The sequence below is a fragment of the Onychostoma macrolepis genome, chromosome 24, assembly GCF_012432095.1.
Source record: "Onychostoma macrolepis isolate SWU-2019 chromosome 24, ASM1243209v1, whole genome shotgun sequence".
Lineage (NCBI taxonomy): Eukaryota > Metazoa > Chordata > Actinopteri > Cypriniformes > Cyprinidae > Onychostoma > Onychostoma macrolepis.
The window spans coordinates 8,086-26,239 of NC_081178.1; the positions used below are offsets into that span (position 1 = coordinate 8,086).

General features: G+C 39.0%; 2 protein-coding genes, 1 pseudogene and 2 gene segments (V, D, J or C); 3 read left to right on the top strand and 2 right to left on the bottom strand.

The window, feature by feature from the left end:
• The first annotated feature begins 584 nt into the window (after positions 1-584).
• LOC131532800 (immunoglobulin lambda-like polypeptide 5) lies at positions 585-3,073 on the top strand. Its single transcript, XM_058764595.1, has 3 exons — positions 585-987; positions 1,883-1,931; positions 2,865-3,073. Exons 1-3 carry the CDS (start codon positions 883-885, stop codon positions 3,071-3,073), a joined length of 363 nt encoding a protein of 120 aa, XP_058620578.1. The 5' UTR covers positions 585-882.
• Positions 3,074-3,793: 720 nt separating this feature from the next.
• Positions 3,794-4,556, bottom strand: LOC131533239 (immunoglobulin kappa variable 4-1-like). The segment is given in 2 exon segments: positions 3,794-4,250; positions 4,340-4,556. Coding segments are annotated over 2 exon segments (405 nt in total).
• Positions 4,557-4,848: 292 nt separating this feature from the next.
• Positions 4,849-6,287, top strand: LOC131532801 (Ig lambda chain C region-like; annotated as a pseudogene).
• Positions 6,288-7,399: 1,112 nt separating this feature from the next.
• Positions 7,400-8,114, bottom strand: LOC131533322 (immunoglobulin kappa variable 2-28-like). The segment is given in 2 exon segments: positions 7,400-7,844; positions 7,932-8,114. Coding segments are annotated over 2 exon segments (384 nt in total).
• Positions 8,115-9,674: 1,560 nt separating this feature from the next.
• On the top strand, positions 9,675-16,199 carry LOC131533351 (uncharacterized). Of its 5 annotated transcripts, XR_009269086.1 has the most exons (12): positions 10,666-11,166; positions 11,687-11,885; positions 12,046-12,215; positions 12,296-12,397; positions 12,655-12,887; positions 12,968-13,146; positions 13,238-13,328; positions 13,470-13,614; positions 13,842-14,012; positions 14,162-14,224; positions 14,358-14,449; positions 14,528-14,549. XR_009269086.1 is itself a non-coding variant. In XM_058765655.1 (9 exons), the coding sequence occupies exons 1-9, from the start codon at positions 13,980-13,982 to the stop codon at positions 16,012-16,014; spliced, it is 1,002 nt and encodes a 333-aa protein (XP_058621638.1). In that variant the 5' UTR covers positions 13,910-13,979; the 3' UTR covers positions 16,015-16,199. The 5 variants fall into 5 exon arrangements, 2 of the variants coding, with proteins under 2 accessions (XP_058621638.1, XP_058621637.1); XR_009269087.1 differs by lacking the exons at positions 14,358-14,449; positions 14,528-14,549 and adding an exon at positions 9,675-9,689 and having other exon boundaries at positions 11,089-11,166; positions 14,162-14,279; XR_009269085.1 differs by lacking the exons at positions 14,358-14,449; positions 14,528-14,549 and having other exon boundaries at positions 14,162-14,279.
• The last annotated feature ends 1,955 nt before the right edge of the window (positions 16,200-18,154 follow it).

An 18,154-nucleotide genomic window follows, 5' to 3' on the forward strand; every position in this document is an offset into this window, starting at 1 on the left:
CTCATCCGCCGCGAAAACCGGACGTCTGAATTGGCCAGAGCTTGTCTCAAACTTGCTACGGTCCATTTTGCTATGGGAGGAATAGACGGTGAAACGGAGACGTAAGATGATGCTGAGGATGGTGTTGGTTGTCTTGATGGTGGATGTGAACGAAGTCTTCGATGGCTCGATGTGTGAGCTGTTGATCTTGCAGGCCGGCGTCCGCGTGCCGAGGTGCGGGGCTCGGTGGCGTCACTTGGCCGAGAAGGAGGCGCTTTTTCCCCTGTGGCTTGCGAGGCAAGTGCTTTAGAGCCGGTGGCTTGAGAAGACGGCGTCTTCGAGCCGGAGGCTCGAGTTGGAGTGGCTAGCTCGTGGTCAGAAGGAGACGATGCAACTTCAGTCATGGTAGCAGACGAGTAATGCTGGAAAACTGTCATAGAACTGAGGTGAGTTGGCTGTATATATACACCTGATGTGCTTGTTAAGGTGATTAGGTGACGAGCTCCACCTGGGCCAGACTGATTATCTGATCGTGCTCCTCCCGAACCTTGTTAATAAAACATCATTTCGTAAAAGTAAATGTTTGGATATACCATGTAAACACTCTTTTTCTAAATCTAAAGCTCTTTGGTCTGTCATAGGCTTATATTTACATTTCAATACAATGTTCTACAGTGAAAGTAATCTGCTGAGAGGGGTAACAAGTACACTGTAAACACCAATGCAGAAACAGAACAGGGGCAGTCACCAGTGCCAAGCTACGCTTCATCTCTTCTCCGGGCTGGGTCTGCCACAATACTTCGTCCACATCACAAGATACGTTTTCTCTTGTCAAACATCGAGGGAAGTATCTCCTAGCATGGCGTATCCAACCTTGGACAGAGGCAACCTCTATGTCCCCACATGCGTCCTCCATTGCCTGGAGAAGTGCCATGCGGGCATAGGGTTGGCGATCATACACTTTCCAGCGCCAGGCTGAGAAGAATTTCTCTATGGGATTTAGTAAAGGTGAATATGGGGTAGGTACAAAACTACAAATTGTGGATGGGTGGCAAACCAGTTTTGGACCAGAACAGCCCGGTGAAAACTAACAATTTACAAAAACAATGTAGTACAGCATGATAACCAACCTCATTCATTCAATGCAGTGCAGTAAATGGATGGCTTAGAGTTACAAATTTTTATGCAATACTATGCAGTCATACGTATTTTACTGTACATTACTGTAATGCTAAAATAGTCATTAGATAGTTGCATACCTGTTCTCATTTCTGAAGGTTCGAATTATGGACGCCACTGTAAATCGACTCAAGTTGGGCTGGACTCTCAGTCTAGCCTCTCTCAAGGTCAAACCGTGGTTGATCACATGATCAACAAGTGAGTGTGTGTGTGTGACCTGGTGAATAAGTGTAGCATTTTGATTGGTTGTGTTTGGAAAAGGAAAGCAAGTCACTTTCTGTTAGATTTTTGTGTTTTAGGTAGAGAATTGTGTGTAGTGTTTTGAAAAAAGTGTTTTATGCAATTGGAAACGGAGTCAAAGGCTGAGAAATAGCTTATGGTTTTGGAGATTTGGAGACAAAGGTCATCCAGTAGGGAATCATATAAATATAAATATAAATCTTGCTAAAGATTTCGTTATAAAGCAGGTAAATAGAATTAGTGTTAATGTGAGGAATGTATTTTAGGACTGATTATGAAACAATTTTAGTTTTCATGAAATAACAAGGATTTATTATTAACATTTTGTGCTGCTTTTTATAATAAGGCATCACTGATGTTGAGTCTCATATCAGTGAGTGTGTGTGTGTGTGTGTGTGTGTGTGTGAGTGTGTTTCTCTCTTTCTCTGTTGGAGTTTGTGTTTATTTGAGTGTGACGGAGGTTTTTGTACGACGCTTTCACTAGAATGAAGCACTGTGGTACACTTTCGGTGGAGGAACTAAACTGACGATCAGTAAGTCTCTTCAATTCTATCATTAAAATGTAATGTTTTATTTTTTAGATGATTTAAGCAAGCATTTATCAACAAGATTTCAAAAAAAAAAAAAATGTTAAAGTGAAAAAATATTAATTGCAATATATTTAAAGTTTCATCCTTTATTAAAACTTGTCTGCTTTTTTCAAATATACATTTATATTCAAAGATATGTCATGACATTCCTTTTTTTTCATTTCAAGGCATATTTCGTATTGTTTTAAAGATATTTTCATTTTACATGAGTAATTTCAGATGTTATTATTTGTAACGTTTCATTGATTTTGAATATATAGAGTGCAATATATTCTGACATTCAATTACTTCTGAAAATACACAATTATTCCACAATTACTGGTACATTTAAAAATTAAGAGTCTTTGAAATGCATGATACAAAATGTTTAATGATACGGACAAAATAATTCAAATTTTGTAGGCATCATTATCAGACAGAAAAAAATTAAAAATTCATAATTTGAACAAATTTATTAATATTTATGATTGTGAGTCTCTTAATATCTTCAAAATCCAATATTTAAATTAGTTTTCTAAATATATAAATCATGAATCTGCATGTGGACTATGTTTTTAAAATCAGCTTGAGATTAAACTGTACCTTATTATGAAAATATCAAATTACTATATGATTTGCTGTAAATAATGTCTGCTTTAGAGAACAGATTTATATTTAAAAGTACACGATACATTTAGTAGTAGTGAATATTGATTTAACTGGACATATTTTCAATCTTAATTCAGGATATTTATGTTATATGAATGACAGCAGTGATGTGGAGTTACAGTAAAGATGAAGTGATTGTGATTTTGTCTGCATTATCACGTCTGCTGCAGTGAAGATTGTAGCTGCAGATGTGAAGAAGTGAGTTTTGTGTGTGTTTGTGTGTTTCAGCTGGTCCCGCAGTGAAGCCCTCCGTGTCTCTGCTGCCTCCCTCTTCTCTGCAGATCTCTGGAGACTCAGCCGCACTGCTCTGCCTGCTCAGCTCTTACTCTCCACAGGGGCGAGGTGAGCTGGACGCTGGACGGGTCAGAGGTCACCGAGGGGTTCAGACCAGCGCAGAGAGCGAGCGGACGGACGCTACAGCCGCAGCAGCGCCCTGAGCCTCAGCAAAGCACGCTGGGAAGACGCACAGCGCCGTCTGCAGAGTAACACATGACGGAGCTGCTCAAGAGACCTCGTTCCTCAAGAGCTCCGAGTGCTGATGTTTCTCCAGTGAAGAGCAGCAGGATTCACAGCAGTCACGTGATTTACAGCTCAATACTCAAGCAGTCTTTCAATCTGCTGCCATTGCTGTTCATTCAATAAAGCTTCTGAACGCCTTACATTTGTGTTCGACTGCATCATTGATCAGTGTGTCCTTCCTTCACTAAAGTTTCAGCTGCTGTTGATGGATTGTAATAGTTGAGAACAGCTGCGTTTAGCAGTAAATGTGAACTGAAGCTCTTGGGGTTTGAACATGGTCTCTGGAGACGGAGCTGCTCTATTCTGAGACCATCAGAATCACTAAAGCTGTCAATGCAAATCTGATTTACACCAAACTCACAGTTTCACTGTTTGATCGGTTCAACGCTCTGAACTCAACAGTTTCACTTCTGCTCATGCAGTGATGAGACAGTTATGAAGTTTGAGAGGTAGTTTCATAAGACCAGTTTATCAGGGATGCATTATGATTTTATAAGGTATGAGTCTAGTAGAATCTACAAAAAACCCAACAATTACAAAACTGGAACTGACAAAAAAGTTGTGTTTTAGTTGATCACAGTCTAATGGAGCTGATTTGACTCCTAACTCAGTTCTGAGCTCATGTGTAGCTGCTGTGTTTGTCTCTGTGTGTCAGTAGTGAGTGATAGTGTTTGAGCAGCTGCAGGATCAGTTCAGTCTCTGTGACTCTGACTGACCGAGGTTTTTGTACGACTCTTTATCACTGTGTGAACACATAATCACCCACACAAGAACTACCACTTGTTCTGCAATGAAAACTCTGACAGTAATAATGTCCAGCATCTTCAGTCTGGACTCCACTGATGGTCAGAGTGAAATCACTGTTAGATCCACTGCCACTGAATCTAGATGGAGTTCCTGACTCAAGGGTGTCTGCTAAATAAATCAGGAGTTTAGGAGCTTCTCCAGGTTTCTGTAAGTACCAAGCTAAATAATGTCCCCAATAACTGTTGTAATACACATCTGTGCTGGTTTTACAGTTGATTTTGACTGTTTCTTCTGGTCGAGCTGCTGTCGTTGAGGGACTCTGAGTGACGGTGATCTGTCCTCTACACTCTGAAACACACAACAAGAAGAAAATCAACTCAAAACTTTGACAATATACTTGAAGAAATGAATTGATATCAAACTTGTGCTCCACAAACCTTGAGCAAACGCTGTGAGAGTCCAGATGAAGATGATGATGAAGGTCATGTTGATGAAGATTGTTGTGTGTGTCAGTGATGAAGTGTTAAACTCACAGCACTATAAACACTCTCAGAGCACTGAAGCATCTGATCAATATGCAAACACACTCCAGATCATTTACCTGAAGACAGTCGCTCATTAACAGACACAAAATTCAATTACTAATTAATCTTTCAATATTTGATCTTCTAATAACCAAGTTGTTATAAATTATATCAGATCATTCACTTCTGAATAAATCTTCAAGGCCAACTTTAGTATATGATCCTGACTCTCTCCTGTGAGATTTTGAGAATATTTTTGACTGACGTTGGACAGAAACATGACTGTTAATGCCTATATATTTTATGTCTCTGTCAATCACTGAATCACTGAGTTGTGTCACATGATATAAAAGTTAGTTTCTTTCATAAATTCAGGTTCATATTTTAGTAATAACACAGACTGCATAAAGCAGATGAAGTAAATGAAGGTAGTTTGTGCTGTGAGTGGATGTGTTTGTTGGAGACTCAGTTGATGTGTGTTTGTGCAGTTAGTGAAGCGTTCAGGAGGTTTTTGTTCAGCTGCTCTATTAGTTTGTGTCTCTGTGGGTCACTTTCGGCAGCGGCACCAAACTGGATGTTGGCAGTAAATAAATCATCATTTAATATTATTAATACAACAACTGACTGTTAAACACTTTGTTGCACTTTGGATGCACTTTCTGCTTATTTATATATTTTAATTTTATTTTTTAGTTCAAATTGAATGTTTGGCAATCAATATCGTAAAGATGGTTTTCATTGTCTTGGCATCTGTGAACTATAATCATATCTGTTATTTCTTAATAACTTTATTTTATGAGTTTTCAGAGCTTCAGCTCTTTTTTTCTTCATTAATAATTAAATTCTAAATGTTAAAAAGATGCACTGAAATAAAAATTTACATTCGGTTGTCATTTTGTGACCACTTTGATTTCACTTGAAAATTTAAGACAATTGAACTTAAATTTTCAGATTAGTGTGTTGGTTTTAGAGAAAGCCTGCAGATATTTTCAAACTGGAAATTATGGTTGCTAAATTGTATTATTGTTAATATTTGATAGGTTAAGACATGCCAAAAAAGAAAATTAAATTTTCTATATTTTAAAACTAAATTTTGTACCCAGTTTTCTCATATTGTCATCAAACATTATAATGAACTCCTGCAGTTATGTTTATTCACATCTGATCTTTGATGCTTGTAATAAAAGTGACTAACACTGAAGTTGATCATGAAAATGTCTCTTCAAATAATTTGCTGATCACAGGTTTTGTAAAAAATAATTCAGGTGACTTGCAGTTTAATGTTGCTAAAATTACTAATAAAATGAGTATTACTGTATTAATCATTCCTATATTTTTCTGAGCCTGAAAGGAGAGAAATGCTTTCTTCTTGACTGAGTTGAGTGTTGTGTGTTTGTCAGGCGCCACTGCCCTAAAGTGAGCGTCCTGCCGCCTCCAGTGCAGAGATCTCCTCAAAGAAGACAGCGACACTGGTGTGTGTGGCCAGCAAGGGCTTCCCGTCAGACTGGAGCCTGAGCTGGAAGGTGGACGGGAGCAGCAGGTCTCAGGAGAGCAGCGCTGGGCTCCTGGAGAAGGACGGTCTGTACAGCTGGAGCAGCAGCCTGACTCTCTCTGAGCAGGAGTGGATGGAGAGCGTCTCAGTGAGCTGTGAGGCCACACGGAGCGGCCAGCCTGCGCTCACTGGACACGTGACGAGACAGCAGTGTTCAGAGTAGATCTGCTGCTCTTCTCACTCATGTCTCACATGGAGACTAACAGCACATGAGCGACTCCTTCATTCTCCACATCCAGCTTCAGTCGCTCTCATCTGCAGCTGCTCTGCTTTCTGTGCTTCATACAAGACTATATGTGTGCTTTATCATTCAGTGGTCATGCTATTAAAATTTACTCAATAAATAAAATATAATTGTAACTATGTTCTTTTTTGTCATTTATGTTTTGGGTCTTTCTTTGGATCAGGATCAATTTTAGAAAATTCTCTCAATTGGCCATGAAAAAACACCTGCAGATATATGATGAAATAATATGAACGTCACAAATATGGTGTTAGATTAACATATTTACTATAACAAGTGGAACACTCAATGGATGCTTTATATTTAATTTAATTTCCATGAAAAGCTACACTGTTGAGTGAGTGATAGTGTTTGAGCAGCTGCAGGATCAGTTCAGTCACCGTGACTCTGACTGACGGAGGTTTTGTATGACTCTTTATCACTGTGTGAATGTATTATCACCCACACAATTGTAACCACTTGTTCTGCAGTGAAAACTCTGACAGTAATAATGTCCAGCATCTTCAGTCTGGACTCCACTGTTTCACTGTTTGATTGGTTCAATGCTCTGAACTGGAACAGTTTCACTTCTGCTCATGAGAAATGAGTTATGAGTAATAAATTCTTTATCAGCTTGAGATGAAGAAGTTACTTGAGAACTTGCTCAAGAACATCTTTATGGTTCAACTGAACAGTTATTGCAGTTATAGATATTGGTGTGTTATAATGTACAAAAACAAAACAGCATATGGTGCCATTATTGACTGTTTGATTTGATATCAATTTACACGCTCTGTTTTCTCTTATTCTGAGCATAGCTGAGTCTTTTTATGCCTTTATTAGATAGGATATTAGTAAAGAGCAAACAGGAAAGCATTGGGTGAAGAGAGGGGGTGGGATCGGCAAAGGACCTCGAGACGGGAATCGAACTCAGGTCGCCGTGAGCACAGTTACACTATATGTCGGCACACTAACCACGAGGCTATTGGCTCCAACAAATAAAATAATCTATTCTAAACAAAATACAAAAATGTCAACACTGGAACTGAGAAGTATTGTTTTTTGTTTGATTTAATATCACTTTACCATTTTTTTCAATGATCCTGAGCATAGTGGAGTCAAACCCGTCTGTCACAGGACAGATCTCAGTCTAATGGAGCTGATTTGACTCCTAACTCAGTTCTGAGCTCATGTGTAGCTGCTGTGTTTGTCTCTGTGTGTCAGTAGTGAGTGATAGTGTTTGAGCAGCTGCAGGATCAGTTCAGTCTCTGTGACTCTGACTGACGGAGGTTTTTGTACGACTCTTTATCACTGTGTGAACCACTGAATGCTCTCAGGCCAGTATAAGCTCAGACAGTAATAATATCCGGTATCTTCAGTCTGGACTCCACTGATGGTCAGAGTGAAATCACTGTTAGATCCACTGCCACTGAATCTAGATGGAGTTCCTGACTCAAGATTGTCTGCAGCATAAATCAGGAGTTTAGGAGCTTCTCCAGGTTTCTGTAAGTACCAGGATAAATAATCATAAGCACCATCATTGTACACATCTGTGCTGGTTTTACAGCTGATTTTGACTGTTTCTTCTGGTCGAGCTGCTGTCGTTGAGGGACTCTGAGTGACGGTGATCTGTCCTCTACACTCTGAAACACAACAAGAAGAAAATCAACTCAAAACTTTGACAATATACTTGAAGAAATGAATTGATATCAAACTTGTGCTCCACAAACCTTGAGCAAACGCTGTGAGAGTCCAGATGAAGATGATGATGAAGGTCATGTTGATGAAGATTGTTGTGTGTGTCAGTGATGAAGTGTTAAACTCACAGCACTATAAACACTCTCAGAGCACTGAAGCATCTGATCAATATGCAAATGAACTGATGCTGTATTTAAATGAGCTTCTAAATGAAGATTGCTCATTTATTTCTTCCTGTCCATCATTGTATCCACACACCACACTGTTTGTTCTTTCATGTACAATTATTTTGACTGGTGTTTTATCATCTGTTGGTTTATTATATATTACATTTGTGTATGGGCAACCCGGTCTCACGGCAGTTCGTGATTAAGTCACGTAATTTAATCTATTTATTCGTGGCAGGGACACGTTTATTTCGTTATTTTCGTAAGTCTAGCACGTTTTTTAAACTAATGCATTTCAATTGGATGCATCTTTCGTGCAACAGCACGATTATTTCTGCCAGTCGGGCTGCAGCAGAGAAGCTGTTTAATCAACATTTATTGACGAGATCTTATCACGGTTTATATATGTGCAGTGCTGCTGCTAGCCATTTTGGTGCCCTAACCATAATTCCTTTATGATTTTAAACATAAAGACAGTTTGCCAGTCTTTTATATACCTCCTACTGTCAAAGTCAAACTTCGTCAGGTGCTGCGCAAATTGCGCAATCCAACGGAGCACTGGGGGCACCATCTCTAGAGCAATTAAATACTCTTGTTATGCCTGAAAGGTGCCTAATAATATATACTGAAATAATATCGGCATTATAATTATTGACTATGATTATTGATTTTTCATTAGGCTATTTTTGGTGCCCCCTCAGCAAGTCGGTGCCCTACGCACTGCGCGTGGTGGGAGTGGCGGCGCTGTATATTAATTATGAATTATTATTTCGGTTTTTTTCGGTTATTATTTCGAAGCTGGATTGCTTTGCTGTTTATTGATATTTTTACAACTATAACGCTACATCTATCGACATTTATTTAGATGTTATCATTGTATTCATTCATTTCTTTATTTTAATAATATTATTTCGGTCTTATTACCGGTGAAATATTACAGTAAGCCAGAACACGGGCCGAGCGGGCTCATTCTAAGCCCATTAGCCACAATGCAATGCGGACATTCATATCACAGCATCTGACAGCGATCAGCGGGTCATTAACGACAGTATAGGCTATTGCATTTATAAGCAGCCTTTACAATATATTTAGAGTCTAAAGTTTAAAAAAAAAATGAAAAGCCCAAAGATCTGTAGGCCTATCTCTGCTAAATGAATTTAACATACGTTTGTGGTGCCCTTTATTTTAAGTTTCTTTTTTTTTTTTTTTGGTTCTTTTTATTTAAACTATATTGTTACTAAATGTGAAAATGTGTAAAAGTAATGTGTCAAGGACTTGATATTGAATTCTGTAATTTTAAAATTCAATAAAAAAAGGAAAAACAAAACAAAACAAAACAAACCATTGCGCATCTTACAGCAAAAAAAAAATTAAAAATTAATCTGTGTTTTTGTCACCAGCAATACAGTATGTTGCTCAGTTTTGTTACAGTAAGTTAAGCTCCGAATTTTTTTTAAAGTTCCAGTGAGTTTCTTCTGTTGTCCTGTTGGAAAAAAAATTCGCAATGTTTTAATAATTTTAATTTTTCGCAATGTTTTTTTTTTTTTTTTTTTTGCACAACAATATCCGGGTGACGGCGCTACCGCCAATTAGCTACTACTTCCTCTGGAGTCGTTGAGTAAGGTAGGATAAAATTATTGGCAACCTCATGAACAAGTAGCCTATATAATTCGATGAAATATGTATGCAAAAGTGTATTAGTCAAGTATGTTGCTGGGGTATTGTCATGACTGCCTTAGGCCCTATTTTATTTTTTTGTGACATTGCTTTGGTGTTTCTATTTGTCTGATATAAAACCCTCTCGGAGTTGTATTCACTATAACAACCGCATCTCTCTACATTATCCTATTACATGGCTACTTACCAAATAAATCAATCATTTGACACAAAATATTGAGTTTACTTTATTGATTTAAATACGATTTTATTGCTTCCGCTAAAGAAAATAGTCCGTTCAGTTTTTTACGGTTGTAATCCTGCAACGTAAACTTCTGTTTAATTATCCGGACTTCTTTCAGCGGATTGATAGTTGTCCTCCAGACTCCGAGTGAACAGAACTGCTTACATTTTAGTTTTTGAGATCTTCAGTGCTCATTAAAAAACTTATATTTAGCTGCTCCAGTCACAAAAATGTTATATTTTATCCATTGTTAAGTAAATTCATTGTCTCTGTCCAATTAACTCCCTTCCCCTAAACGAGTGTTTTTTTTTTGTTTTTTTTTATTTAGATTCTACCAACCTACCTACTAGTAGATCACCAGTAGATCACCACAACCAAAGGCCCTTTTAAGCGCCAACCTATCTGGATTTGTGCACTGCCTCTCATTACTGTCTGTCTCTTATCTCTGTCTGCCCCTCTCTCTGTTTCTGTGATGAACACTACACGTGTCACCGACTGTCAAGATGACTATTACATGGAGGGGAGACGGATGGCTCTTGAAATGAGCTTAGAACATGTTCTGACTGAAGCCAGGGTAGGTGCATTTTAGGTGTTGAATTTTCGGATGCAGTGAAGTAGAGTGCCTACATCGAGTCCTATTCTATGTATTGCCACGTACAAAAAACAACTATCCATTGTATCTTAATGGTTGAAGAAATATTTAGGCTATAATAATCACTCTGTAGCTTATCAGAAAACAGTATTATATAAGCCTAGGTACCTCAGACTCATTCAGTCTGTGATTGCATCTAGCTGAAATCAAGTTGTGTTGCTGGTAGACTTAAGTAACATGTACTTGTATCCAGATAATGAGCTCATTATAATGAGGTTGAACCATGTGGAATATGTTTATACTGTTATCAAATCAAATACTGCATAAACATATTCCACATGGTTCAACTTCTTATTGCATCCACAGGTTAATTGTACTATTATTTCCATTTATTATTTCCTAGTTCTGTTGTTATTCATTTTTTAAATGTAATTTCCCCCCGTATTTGAAATGTATAGATATGTAGATTCAACCAAAAAAGTATGCATTGGTGGTCTAACTTGGTTTTATTCCTCTGTGTGCTGTTGTAGTTACACACAACCAGATCGGGAACTACCTGCTCACTGAAGAGCTTCCTGCAGCCAGTCTTGATCCTCAAGTGGAATTTGGTAAAATATGGTCAAATACATTTGAATTATTATTAGGTAATTTTCTGAGGCAGATCTGAAAGCAGGGTTCACACAAATCCTGGAACACCTGTATCATTGGAGACTAGATTGCCATTCATGTAAAATCCTGGCAAAAAAATGTAAAAACTCGAAAGCTTGCCAGACCTCCCGTGCCTAGTTACCTGTGGCGGTTTTCTGGCTTTCGGGGTTTTTTTATAAATCAGCAAAGCCACGAATTGTGTCCACAATGGTCTGAGTCCCATTATTGAACCACTTTTTTGTAGTCGTTTCAATTTTGTCCCAATGGAATTTCGTCTCAATTTTCACGTTGATACAATTTACCCTGATCCATGTTTCAAAGTATGCTGAATTTGGCCCTAGACTGTGGGAAAGTTGATTTGGAAAAGTTCTGAAATTGATGTTACTGAAAGCATTGGCAAGATATTTACCCATTATTATGAAATAATGGGTCTGCATAGACGTGGTCCTTTGTCAATTAAATTAATATTTGTCTTTGCAGAAAAAAACATGGAGAGCCTCTCTGCTATGATGTCTGACTCCCCTGAAATCCAGAGGGCATCATCATCATGGACTTTCAGGCAGCAGCAAGCCTCACAAAGATGGAAGGAGGCAAGGCCATTCCACCTTAAATGCCTCATCCAAACTCAGGATGTTGGCCAACCATTTTGTAGCCATTGCAGCAAGCCTGCGGTTGTTAGGTGAGATCTCATTAATGTTCTTTCATACTTTGTAGGTTTTTAGAGTGCATCACTAATTGATGTCTTCATGTTTCGGATAAACTGCATGTTTATGGTGGAATCAGGTCTGTTTCAAAGAGTTGATTCAATGACTAAATTGGTTCATTGATTTCGTTCCTAGATGCAGAGAGTGTCTACCAGATCAGTGGTTCTGTGAAACCTGCGATACCAAGAATCACAGGAGATGGCCACTCCACGATAGGGAGTCAGTCCTTGAGGGCTTTTTTAAAGCTATTCCCCCATCCACATATTTTGTAAGAGGGGAGGGAGGATACAGCTCACACGACCAAGGTAGGTAATTGCAAAACTCTTTTGTACTCTTGTCTAATAAATCTGGTAGGCTAATTTTGTGTTTATCTTTCCTTTGCTAGCTTGTATTTTGCCAACGGTGAGAGTGACTCAAAAATGTCCCTGTGAAGTCCCCAGCATAACTCTGTCACCTGGCAAAGCGGTCATTTTAATTACCATCAATGGTAATATTTCTAAACTCTGATCTTTTTTCAATATTCAGCTTTTTCCCCCTTTTTTTGGCTTTGCTTTGCAATGAAAATAACAGTACTCAAAAATTACAGAATACATCTTGTCACTATGATAAACCAACAAAAATATACTAATTTGAACTATGCTGGTGTGATTCTACTCAAGATGTAGCCCAAGTGTCTTAAAGTGTGCCAGCTGATTGTTTCTAAAAGCTCAGGTATCCATGGGTTTGTTTTCTTATAACCCCAAGGGCGTTATGACATGCACCAGCAATTGTTTGCATGTCAAACATGCCAGCAGCAGTGGGCTCCAGAGTTCATGGACCTCGTAAACAGTGGATACTGGCCAGCTTCCACCAGCTCTTCTATTTTGTATTCCCTCAACCTTTTCAGCAGTGTAAGAGAACTGAAAGTCATCGCTCCGGCACTGTCCAGACAAGCCTTTGCAAAGCTGCTGGAGCATCGTACAAAGTGTGGTGGGCGGGTAAGTGTTCACCATATTATAGAATTGTTTAACATATGAAGACATCTCCGAAGTAACAATTAATATAATGCATCTTTCAGTCAGGACCAGTGTGCGGGGACACGCTGCAGCGCAGCTTCCTGGAGTTTTCCTATTGTGCTTTTGAGGAAGATCACTTGTCCTGCGGTGCACCTTTCACCTGCCCCGCTTGCACCCCAGACATGCTGGCAATCTCTGTGGATGGCAACAGGAAGCTATACCGGTTTCTCCGAAACGGAAGGTGATATTTTTTTCTTCCAGTATAGATTGATCTAGATTTTTTAGATTCAATATTCAGCATGGATAAATGTTCTGTTTCGTTTCTTCCTCAGCTCCGACTCTTCGTTTTTTGAAGGGGCATTTATCGCAGAAGACACATCTGTGTCTGCATTTGTTGATGTCTTGCATAAAGCTGTGAAACAGGCAGGTTTCAAATTATTTGTTAATTGAATTACTATGCTTTGACAGCCCAGATTTTCTTTGCATTGGTGAAAAACTGCCCTCAACTTCAAAATACAAGGTGTATATACAGTATGTTTATAGTGTGTTTCATTTACATCACAGCTACCTGGACAAGGCAGATGTGGGAGCTCCTCGTGGACAGCAGCGAAGGAGACTTCTAGGAGGACCTTCAAGTTGGACGAAGAGGGCATGGAGGTTGCGGTGTGTCGGCATGGTTTCCTCCTTAAAGCGCTTAATATGTTCAGAGGTGAGATTATAATAAATTGTTTGCTGTTAAATGTAACTTTGTATTGTTGTTATTTGTATGTCGCTTTGGACAAAAGCTAAATAAAATAATAATATGGAGAAGCATCTCAATTATCACTATTAGTTCAGCTTATACCATTGCTTGGTTGAGTTTCCCATTATGATGTGCTCTTTAGAATGTACAATAATAGGATATTTGCATTTCTAATACAATTTGTATATCCCTAGGTGAAATCTTTGCCTACCCCATGTATCTGCACAAGGAGTTGATGAGTAATGTGTAAATACTGGCCATATTTACACACATCAGCAAACATCCTTCCTGATCTCCAGGGGCTAACATCAATCAGGCCTTTCCTAAGCGTCATGCACGCTACAGCACATTCCACTAAGTGTGAGGTATGTTCAGTGTTTACTATGTTTAACTGTATCATCGGAAAATAAGTCCCTCTGCTGCGCATCAGGGTCCGGTTCGCCTTGTCGTTACTTATTATACGATAATGACCGGCGGACATTACATTATCCCTTACATGTCTTCTTACTTCTAGATTACATGGAGTGGCAAAAACCAAGAAGGAGCAGGGTCAACTGCGGGGGAGGAAGTTGAACAGGTGAACAGCTACCTCTCCCGCTGTGCCTTAACGACTAAATACATGTCAAAAGGAGGTGATTGTAGTATTTCTCTTCTAATGTAATTTTTTATCGCTTATTGCATGACATTCACTCAACATTTACTCTCAACAGCACGTGTGGATATGCTTACAATCCATGCTATGGCCTGGAACTACAAAAAAATCGCAACACTACATCGGGCATTGTCTGCAAGATATGTGAAGGTGTGTTCTCTGTAAATGGTTTCAATTTGTGGTTATTGTGTAGCTTTGTGTAACTGCATTGTTTAACTGTCGCATTAGACTTGCCAGAGGCTTCAGGAGGAGACTGCAAGTCTAGCGGAGCTTAAAGAAAGCTTGGCTTGCACCGATGAAGCAGTGTGGGTGTCTGATGTGAGGGAATGGGCAGCTGGCGGTAAGTTTGAACCAATAACATGTTTCACTTTGTGCTTCCTCATTGGCAGCGATCATTTAGATCATGATATTTAAGCTGCCTACTGCTTACTATGCTGCATGCCACTATCTCTGTAATCCTTTTTTGGCACCCACCCCCTCCCAACTCGTCCTTCTTTACACTATTGTGTTTTTGTGTTGTGTTTCCAGACACAACAGGTACTTCCCTAGAGCAGTCCATTGAGGGACGTTACCTTAACGTGAGGCAGCGGAAGCAGGCTCTATACCGCCAAAATGGTATAATTACATTGTCTATAGATAATTGCTCACTGTATTTTTGGTCACTGTTTTTACCTTCTGCTTCATGTCTTTACAGATAGTGGCAAGTTTCGTCACCGCCTGCGGAGGAAAATTGCTGAGAGCAAGAGACTGCTATTGAAAGACATAGAGACCTATAACAGTCATGAGCCTGCCATGCCAATTGATGTTAATGAAGTGGAGCAGTCGCTATCAGGAGACAACTCGTCCCCGACATGGCCGTGGGAGGTTCATGGCAGCGGTAAGCGGAGTTTCCTGAGGCCTCTGATTTATTTTGTAAAGACTCAAGTCAAAATTGTTATTTATACATTTTCTTTACCTCTGTTGTAGCACAAATCGAAGACAAGTTAACATTTTTTAACAAAGCCATGCTGAAAATGAGACTGGAGGAGGAAAGGACAATACTTGTTCAGGAGATGGCCCAGCACTGCTCATGGTTGCAGAAGTTGCAGGCAACTCTTAAAAGAAAAACTTCAGAGGAAGGCAAGTTTCATCTTTGTAACCATACCAATCAAACAAGGAAGTGATGGTGATAAGGACACCATACTTTAACTTTACCTAACTAGAGACGTATCTTACTAGAAAGCAGTTGAAAAACATTACACTGACCATCTAATTTTGGTGAGTTATAACAAATATTACAAAGCAAGTGGGTATGTCATGGTAATTTGGATTTGTTTTTCACTTTTCACTTACAGCCAAGCGAAATAAGGGCCTTTCCTGTCTCTGCAGAAGACGACTGTCTGAAGTTTCGGATACGTTGAAAGAGGTGCTCCTTCAATACAAGGCTGTTTTAGGCCCTCAGGGCTCTGCTATAGAACTGGAAGATAAACAGGAGAATGAAAGTGATTTCAGCAGTCCAGACACCAGTGAAAATGAAGAGGAGGAGTGCAGGTAATGAATATGTGAAAAGTGTCATTTGAATATCCTTAATTTATGTAACCTGTCAAATTGAGTAAAGATAACATCAAATGTAGTATTATTTTCCAGAGTTTGAATAGGGACATGTTTAATGTCTACTCCTTGGTCTGTTTGTGTCTGTGTCTCTCAGTGAGGAGCTACCGGGCAGGTGTCTGTAATCGCTTGATTGCGGCCTGGGCAGTGTAAAAGGACTTCATGGCTGCCATTCCGGGTTCTTTCTCTCCTGTATCACATTGTTTTGCTTTTTGTTTGCCTTTTTGCCATATGACTGATTACGCCACACTTTCATTTCATACCATACCATATAATTTATACTGATTATTGCTTATTTCTCATTTTTCATCTCACATATTTACTGTAATAAATCACTATTTTTTGTATCTTCATCCACGTGTGGTCTCCCATTTCATGTTGCCTGGGCAAAAAGGAGCCTGGTCAGGGTTACACTGTTGTTCCATTTTTCTGGACTTGTAAGGTTTATACATGAGCTAAGTAAAATCACACCTTACACATTCACTGATTCTATAGCGCCTCCTAGAAATCTAAATTTTTCCAATCTTATGCTCCGCCTCCTGACAACACACAAGCAGCTGGAGGTCTAAAATTTGACTAACAAGTTTATCATTCCCTGTATCAAAATATGTGCCACATGCTGGCATTTCATGAAATAATGGGTGTAACACTTACCTAGGCCTGTCTGGCCAATATGGGTGTCTGAATTGTAGTTTATAAGTATATCCGGTGCATCAAGCTTGCCACGGCAGGTAAGGTCAGTGAAATTGGGTTTATCTCAGCAAAGCACACCTCTTTTTATCATAATCAAAATATGGACGTTTTAATGGTTTGTGCATGATTTCAGAACTTTTGTTGACTAACATATGTCAAAAATATGCTCTCTGAACAGTAGTTTTTGAAGATTTCTTGTGCATCAAAATTCCCACAGCACCTAAGATAAGCATAATTAGGTTTATTTCACCACAGCACACCTCTGTGTATCATAATCAATCAAAATATGGACGTTTTAATGGTTTGTGTATGATTTCAGAACTTTTGTTGACCAACATGTCAAAAATATGCTCTCTGAACGGTAGTTTTAGAAGATTTTTTTTGTGGATTAACTGCGCATAAAACATACATCAAATGTATATGCTAATACAGAGCAGCACTACAGGCATTAAATAATAATAATACTAATAATACATTTAATTTGTATAGTGCTTTTAAGACCATAGAGCAGTGTTTCCCAACCTTGCTCCTGAAGGACCCCAACACTGCACATTTTTTTGTCTTCCTAATCAAACACCTGATTCAACTCCTCAGCTCATTAACCCATGTGATAATGAGCTGATGAGTTGAATCAGGTGTGTTTGATTAGGGAGACAAAAATATGTGGAGTGTTGGGGTCCTTCAGGAGCAGGTTTGGGAAACACTGCCATAGAGAGTACAGGTGCATCTCAATAAATTAGAATGTCGTGAAAAAGTTCATTTTGTTCTTGTAAGTTATTTCAAAAAGTGAAACTTTCATATATTTTAGATTCATTGCATGTTAAGTAAAACATTTCAAAAGTTTTTTTGTTTTAATTTTGATGATTAGAGCTTACAGCTCATGAAAGTAAAAAATCAGTATCTCAAAATATCAGAATATTTACATTCGAGTTTCAATAAATGACCATCCCTACAGTATAAATTCACCGTATCTCTTGTTCTTTGAAACCACAATAATGGAGACAATAATGGAGAAGACTGCTGACTTGGCAATGATCCAGAAGACGAACACTGACGCCCTCCACAAAGAGAGTAAGTCACAGAGAGTCATTACTGAAAGGTGTGGCTGTTCACAGAGTGCTGTATCAAAGCATATTAAATGCAAAGTTGACCGGAAGGAATAATTTGGGTAGGAAAAGGTGCACAAGCAACAGGGATGACCGCAAGCTTGAGGATACTGTCAAGAAAAGCTGATTCAAAACACTTGTGAGAGCTTCACAAGGAGTGAACTGAAGCTGGAGTCAGTGCATCAAGAGTCACCGCGCTCAGACGTCTTCAGGAAAAGGGCTACCAAGCCACTTCTGAACCAGAGACAACGTCAGAAGCATCTTAACTGGGCTGTGGAGAAAAAGAACTGGACTGTTGCTCAGTGGTCCAAAGTCCTCTTTTCAGATGAAAGTAAATTTTACATTTCATTTGGAAATCAAGGTCCCAGAGTCTGAAGGAAGAGTGGAGAGGCACAGAATCCATGTTGCTTGAAGTCCAGTGTGAAGTTTCCACAGTCAGTGATGATTTGGGCTGCCATGTCATCTG